This window comes from Clavelina lepadiformis, chromosome 4, assembly GCF_947623445.1.
Source record: "Clavelina lepadiformis chromosome 4, kaClaLepa1.1, whole genome shotgun sequence".
In the NCBI taxonomy this organism is placed as follows: Eukaryota; Metazoa; Chordata; class Ascidiacea; order Aplousobranchia; family Clavelinidae; genus Clavelina; species Clavelina lepadiformis.
In genome coordinates, this window is record NC_135243.1 from 8,058,625 (window position 1) to 8,066,291 (window position 7,667).

A 7,667-nucleotide genomic window follows, 5' to 3' on the forward strand; every position below is an offset into this window, starting at 1 on the left:
ATGACTGTAATAGAAGGACAGTCTCACAACTAATGACACATGTTATTGAAGATATCAAAGCATACTAAATCAAATGGCAGTCTTTTAGCCGCATTGTTTATCACATCACATAATCTGTGTCCAGTTCCAGCCCTGGATGGTCTTATTTCAGTACTTATAAAGTTAATACAGGCAATCTTCTAGCTAGCTGCCACTGATTGTGTAATTTCATTGTTTTTGCAATTTGCAGAATGACTCCTTTTCATTTAGAGATGTTAACTTTAAACTGAAAGACGAATCGAAATAAAAAAATTCCATACATATTTGTGGAATTTAAGGATTCTTTTCTATATGATATTATCAAGACATTGTGGTATGATCAGTAATTTTTTTCATTGTGAGAATAAATGTGGATAGCTGGAAAGCTACTATTGGGAATTGGGATGAGAATGTGAAGTGAAGTATTTTATGGTAGACCGTCAAGTACCAGAGCAACGTCTTGGTGGGTCAATTCTGTTTGCACAAATTGCACCCAATCCTTTTCTAAATACATGTTTTCGGCTAATGGCTAGGCAACCTTTAGCTGATTGAGGCTGTTAGCAGGAAAAGTTTTCTTAACTATTATTATTGCCAGCTGACATGACAACACACTCAATTTTCCATAGATCTTTTTGTAACACCCGTCTGCGCATAGTTCATATCAAAACTCATAGACAGCATATAACCCAACAGGTAACTACTTGATTCATTAAACTGCATTAAATTCATTTAATATTGATTGAATGCATATGGAACCAATGCAAATTAAATATGGCAAATGGATGAAGTGCAGCTTCTCTTGGCACAAATAATTTCCTACATGAAGGCAACACAAAAAAATCTGTGCTTGTTGAGTAGGAAGCACTTAAACGGGGTTCGAAAATGCTTCACAGGTACCAATAACAACTGTTCACAATAGAAGGCGGAAGAAACTATTCACAAATAGGCTGGAGATGCTGTGTTCAAAGTTGTGCTCTGGAAGCGCTTATAACTCATCTTTGCCTGCCATCTCTGCTTCAACTTCTTCTGGTAATTCATCGCCGAACTCACCATCAAGCATATCCTAAAAACAAGGCTTTTTTAGTTGTAGAGTAGAAAGGGGTGCATGCACAATATGTCTTTAGTTACTGTATACCAGTTGTGTTACTTACCACACAGAAATGACTCAAATACCTAAATGACTCAATATAGTAACTGCAATTGTGAGAGGACGAAGGCAAATTTAGTTGGCCCAAATGTATTTTCCCATTTGATGGTAAAATGCACAAATTCACAAGCACCACATACGCTATTATAGAACGGTAATATTGTAAACGCCAGCATCAAAACTTCAGGTTCAACAACGTTTAAAAAGCAATTATAAAGAACCCTTTAAGACACTTAAAGCTACAACCATGACAAATTTTCTACAGTTCAGATTTAAGCTTTTTCACGAATTCTTCTGGGTCACCATGTGGTAATTCGCCAAGATCTTCTAATCTCCCTGACAATTTTCCCTACGAAAATGTGACATTTTTGTGATGACCACAAACAAATTAACAATCCTGCGAAACAGCTTTCAGCTATAACCTAGCTCACCATATCGTCTTCCAATTTTTTTAGGTGTTCTCTACTCTCGTCATCCATACCAGGTTCAATAATGGGAGTTGTCTAGGGACGTGTTTAATTTATAATTCACACGTTAAAATCTAACGCAATTAATCGCAAATTTATAACTAACTTTACCTCAGTTGGTGGCGGCCCACGAATGTCAATTTTCACCTAACAATAATTAATATAATTAAAACGGTGGCCAATGAAGCCCGACCCCTGACCTCTAACCTCTAACCTGGAAGACAGCATGCCTAACTCCACTAACCATGCAAGACAAACATTACCAACTTCATATTAAGCAAGTTTAAACACTCTGACCAACATTACTGACTTAAAAGATCTATTACTTTTAGCTGACAACCATATTCATAACCAATAAAACCATAATATAAAAAAACTCTACCAATAAACCACGTGCCACTTTGCCCCAAAACCTGCAAGACTCTAACAACGACTCCACCAATAAACCCAAGACCCATTGTGACAGGAACTACGACTAACAACGCACCAGTTTGGCAGTTGCTGGGATACTTTTTTCCAATGAGAGGAACAAAAGAAAACTTTAGACTTACGACAGTGATTTCACATCTTTGTCTTATGGATAATGGTAAGATAGAAAATGTAAACATCCACAATTTGTTTGAGGAGAATTTCTAAAGAAATCAACCAACTACGTCTACCACCATCTACCTCCTCTATCTCTTCCTCATCACCAACGTCTTCACTCACTTTAACGCCGTTAGATTCGACATACTCGACCATAGCGTCCAAGGATCTTTCGCCGTTGTAGTCAAGGGCCTGAAAACGAAATTTTGTGTGAACTTTGAATTAAAAAATACTTGCATTCAGTTCTTGAAAGCAATTTTCTTGATGGATAACAAGATTACATTGATGTGAATACTGCCCTACCCACACACCAAGTGCTACCTACCCGTTAATTATATGCTAATGAGTAAATTGGGAAACTAGTTGCATTAATCTCTCACTTGCTCATGTTCACCAGAGGGGAAGAATTTAAGAGTGGGGAATCCCTGGACTTCGATACCTTCAACCTCGTTAGCAGTGGAATCCATCATAGCAATGACGATATCATCATTATCCTTGAATTTTTCACCGAGTTTTTCCCAGGTTGGCTTTAGAGCCTTGCAGTGGCCACACCAAGGGGCATCTAGGATTAATGCAAGATTTTAGGAACAAGCTACAAATTATTTTTGTGCTAACTATGACTTGCAAAGATTTTGATGAAATCTTTGCAGTGCTACAAATTTGAATACAATATCTGTGCTGATGAATAGCTTCTCATGTGCCTTTTCATGTGAATGAACATTTAATTTCATTGCACAATAATTCTGCTGCTCTACAGATTAAAATCTATGCTAATGGCAAACTACCCTAACTTGCTTGTTCTTTCTTCTACGACATACTTTGAAATCGGGCCCAGACGGCATAAAATATAGGGTGGGAAAGGCGAGCAAATTTATGCCGGGAACATCATTTTTCGTGCCATCTATCTTTGCAATGATCACCCCTGGGTCGGTTTCAAACTTTCGACCCAACTTTTCCCAAACTGGATTTAATTTCTGACTGTATTTACACCATGGAGCATCTATAAAATGTTATCCTAAGTAATTACATGTTCACGAACGGTAGTACAGAGCTTGGGCGAAAACAGCCTGTTTTGCAATCTGTAACTTTTGTTTTCTTGGCAAAAACTTAACTTGTATTTATGTGAAATTGAAGTGTAACTTACAGAATTCAACAAAAACTTTTTTGGATTTGTCTAGGGCAACTTCGTTGAAGTTTTTGCCAACAAGTACAGTGACTGGATTTTTGTTCCAGTCTTCAGGAATGTCTTGACTCATCAAATGACGCTGGAAATTCATGTGATTAGATTTTTTTTTCACCAAAAAGCGAAGGATATTAAACAACAATAACTTACCTTAGCGTCACCGCTTTCAACTTCATTAGTGAACTTGACAATGGCTTCAGTGCCCAAATCTTTGGTCTCGGGTTTAAACTTAGCCATGTTTTCAGACATCTTGATAATTCTGTAGTCGGGGATATCGGCATCAGTGAGACCAAAAAATTCCATGACACGTTTGTTGTCTTCTTGGTCAGTATCAATGTAAATGAAAAGAACCTAAAAAAAATTTCATTATCGTACGTATTAGTTATTACCCTGCAATGTTACTGCACCTGATGGAAACCACAAAGCTGTGAGAAGAATGGCTGAAGTTGATGTTATGGTTACAACTTACTTTTCCTTTAAACTGTTTGGCAGCTTCTTTGAAAGCAGTGTAGTGAGCGTTGAATTCTGTGCTTGCTTTGGAGACAAAGAGAAGATTGTGGACTTGGATTTCCCCACCAAAGATTTTGGGTGCAGTCTTTTGAAAAAATACTTGTAAGCAAGGTATTATTGGAATAAGATGGTAACCGAAGACAAAATTTCATGCTAGATTTACAACTTTTGCTATAGTCGACTACTTCTTCTAACTACTGGAAACAATAAACCCAAGTGTATGTAATAAATTTTTAACTACCGCTGACAACCATAATCAAACTATAAAAGGTTCTTTCAGGAACATTTAATGGGTTGTCAAACATTACCTCAGCAGTGAATTCAGAAACCAGACGGAGTTGATTTTCTTTAATAAACTTTGTCATGTCGGCGTCAGCCGTAATGTCACCATCGTAGTCCATGCGCCCTTCATCAAACTAACACCAAAATATCTCTAAGTATACGCTACATCAACATGCATTCCCATAACCAAATCACAAAAAATGAGCCGTTAAGTACACAGAGATTTGCCAATCAAACCATAGTTCTAAGACCCTCCTACACTAGCACATGCTTCGCGGAGCATATGCTTACCGACTCCTTCATTTCTTGAACTAATGGGGACGTTTCTCTAATTACCCAAGCAACAAGTTTTGGAGTATCGAGGGTGGTCTCTAATTTTTGTAACTTACCAGCTTCATCCTTTAATTGTAGTAACAAGCCTTACAGTTTGTTCCAATTTCAACCAAAGCCGCAACGTTATAGGTTGCAAGTGATTGGCGATTGTTCACATATATATATACCTGTTTGAAGATGACAACTTTGTTCATTTCAACTTCAGCACTAGCGGCAACTTCGGGATTGTAAATAACACCGAACGGGACGTCATCGATGGCACCAGCGACATTCTCGTAATTCTTGAAGTTAGCATGATCTGGACCCTGAAAAATATTTGCCATATTACAAGTCACACTATTAGATGCCAAAAGCGTGCCAAAGCCACTGTTTATAATATACTAACACCTAAATAATTACGCCAAAAAATGGTACAAAACAAGAGTAAGAAACTGGACGGAAATGTTAATGGAATATGCAAAATGAACTTACTTCATAATGAGCAATAACGACCACGTCGCTGCCTTCTTTCAATGATTTAACCTCTTCTGCAGAAGCCAGTACTTTGCATGGAGGACCTGTTTTCTTTTTCAACCAGCTTACAATATCAGGAGCTTGTCTTCCTCCTGTTATAAATGACAGGTTTGAAGACGAAAGTATTTTGCAAACAGCAAATGTTCTACAACATGCAACGAACATGCCATATCAACAGAAAGCTATATACAGAGCCTACACCATATTTAGCAACTAAATAACCTGTCTAAAAATACACCAAAATCTACTCCCACAGGAACTTCTGTATCCCACGCCCTATTTGGAAAACTAAACCTAAACCCTAAATGCTATAGGGTCATGCATATCTTGCCAGTGTAAGTGAAAGTGGCAGATCCCTTCTGTCTCGAGTAAATTATGGACGGATAGCCATTGATTTGCATGGCTTTTACAAGTTTCTCTTCCTGACTCCCATCAACTTTAGCCAGCCTAACATTGGGCAACTGTTGCTTTAGCATTTCAGCAGCCTTGACCCATTCTTTTGCTAATTGCAAACACGGGAGACACCAAGGGGCATCTAGACAAATAAGAAGGAAAAGTTATTTACCTTGATATTCTAATGCGTTTCCATTTTTCATAAACTTAAGCGTGGGATAACCACGGACTTCGTATTTTTTAGCAAGGTCGGCTTCAACAGTTGCGTCAACTTTGGCCAGTTTGATGGGTGACCCTTCCTCGTTCAACTGGGTTGCAGCTTTTGCAAATTCAGGAGCAAGGGATTTACAATGCCCACACCATGGTGCGTCTTAAACAAAGGCTACAAATATTAGCATAAACTAGCCAACACATTAATATAACTATGTACCAAATACTTGCTGATTTAGCACTGATATTACAAGTGGTTGCCAAACATTAAAATCTCTACAGGCTATTATGCCATAAAAAGTCACAAACCAATAAAATTATTATTTAAATCATTCTTTAGCTGAAGGCAAATTCATTTCACAGTGAAAATTTACAACACCATGTGTGTAAAAGGTCTCCATTAAGACCATTATCAAGATATTAAGTTTTTAAGGTGTTGAACGAAAACTGAACCTAAACCTTTTAAACCCAGTTAAGTGGATGTTTTCAGGAAACCAAACCACAATCAAAACCTATGTTAACTTTATCTGAACCCAAACCTAACCCGAACTTTTGGAAGGAAAGGAGACAAAAACCTGAACCGACTCGAACCATTTTCAATCGTAACCATTTTTTAGTACAAGGATTTTAACCAAGAGTTAGGCCTATACAAAACATGTTTTATTTTTTTTAAATGGAGAAGTCCTGAACTAAAAACATCCACTCCTGATGAGCTCCTTCAGCTAAAGAATTGCTAGTTAAGCAGTGTAGTAGAAGACATTTAACCAGCAATGAGCTAGATAATGTCATTTACAACCGAAGCGAACCATTCACTACCAAGCTTGCTTAACCATAAACCTGAAGTAGAATAAATGTGCACACCCGATGCAAACCTAAACCAGATTAGACCAGGTAAAATAAAATTTTGTAAAACCTAAACTGGGGTTAAACTATTCGTAATTGCAATTCGACTTCCTGCTTAATTTAGAAAAACACTTTCACTAAAATCATACATTAACAACGATAAACGACACAATTTTCTGTACATTAATTATAGCATATTAAATAAACTTTTGTCTTACATACAGTCATTGGCTCAGCCACTTTTTATGATAATTTTAAATTTGTCATAAGTTTGGCACTTTAAGACATCAGAAAATCTTCGTAGAAAAAATAGGTGCAGTAAATTTGTTTTAGATTGACTGGTAACATTTTTAAAGCACCTAACTAGAAGCTACTTACAAAATTCGACCAATACGTGTTCGTTATTCTTCAGTACGTATTCAAAATTCTTTTCATTGAGAACTAAAACACCCTCTTCTTCTTCGACAGCTGGGCCATCGTCACAACGAACGAAATTTACAAGTAGACACAAGGCAAAAACTTTGAAAAACGTATTCATTGTTGTACTTTCGGAACGACTTGACCCGTTGAAAAGTTTACTGAAAACTTGTACAACTACCGAGACGACACCAAACCGTAAAGAGGACTACAATGTTTCAACGTCTGAAGACAACTCATGCGTGAGAAAAAAGCATCGAGACGTGGCGCATAAAAGTGCTTAGTCACGATTTCTTATATTACGTCAAAAGCGCCATTATCCGTGTGCGTATATGATTGGCTGGTTGAAGCTTTACTTGAAATAGGCTGAGTCATGTCAACAACAACGCAAAGAGTGTTCATTTAACGACACGCCTCTAACCGGAGGCGCTGTTTTGGAAAGCTATACTTAATCGTGATTAGATTTTAATTATAAACTTTACGGACACGTTGCAAACTGTCATTCGTTCTTTTTGAAGGTAAGCTAATTTATATCGTGACTACGCATAGTTTTGCAATTTCTCTTTCCTTATATCACTACAATGGTATCGGCCATGTGTGTCTCTGAAAGCTTTTAAACGAGTAAACCCGGCAAATATTCCTCATCCATCGAGACCAAGCCTTTGTAATCGTCACAAATTTCTTTTGGGCGTGTGTCCCGAACTTTGAACTGTCCACCACGTCCACTGAACAGGAGCAAGTGTCGTTAATGCCTTGCCTAGCATTA

General features: G+C 37.5%; 1 protein-coding gene and 1 long non-coding RNA gene across 2 annotated transcripts; both read right to left on the minus strand.

Moving 5' to 3' along the window:
- Positions 1-630: 630 nt before the first annotated feature.
- LOC143451298 (protein disulfide-isomerase 2-like) lies at positions 631-7,117 on the minus strand. The gene is made up of 11 exons (XM_076951749.1): positions 6,863-7,117; positions 5,604-5,801; positions 4,997-5,130; positions 4,693-4,830; positions 4,219-4,326; positions 3,870-3,995; positions 3,551-3,751; positions 3,362-3,482; positions 2,598-2,779; positions 2,302-2,409; positions 631-1,081 (listed from the first exon to the last, which is right to left on the minus strand). Exons 1-11 carry the CDS (start codon positions 7,020-7,022, stop codon positions 1,004-1,006), a joined length of 1,554 nt encoding a protein of 517 aa, XP_076807864.1. The 5' UTR covers positions 7,023-7,117; the 3' UTR covers positions 631-1,003.
- Positions 1,240-2,295, minus strand: LOC143451299 (uncharacterized). The gene is made up of 2 exons (XR_013114848.1): positions 1,744-2,295; positions 1,240-1,668 (listed from the first exon to the last, which is right to left on the minus strand). It is a non-coding gene; the product is annotated as an uncharacterized LOC143451299 (long non-coding RNA).
- Positions 7,118-7,667: the final 550 nt, after the last annotated feature.

Excerpts from the sequence above, each read along its gene's own strand:
- LOC143451298 (XM_076951749.1), bottom strand. The coding sequence starts at position 7,022 with ATGAATACGTTTTTCAAAGTTTTTGCCTTGTGTCTACTTGTAAATTTC. Across the intron at positions 5,802-6,862 it reads ACACGTATTGGTCGAATTTT|ACGCACCATGGTGTGGGCAT; the intron begins GTAAGTAGCTTC and ends CCTTTGTTTAAG. Across the intron at positions 3,483-3,550 it reads TTGAAAGCGGTGACGCTAAG|CGTCATTTGATGAGTCAAGA; the intron begins GTAAGTTATTGT and ends ATGAATTTCCAG.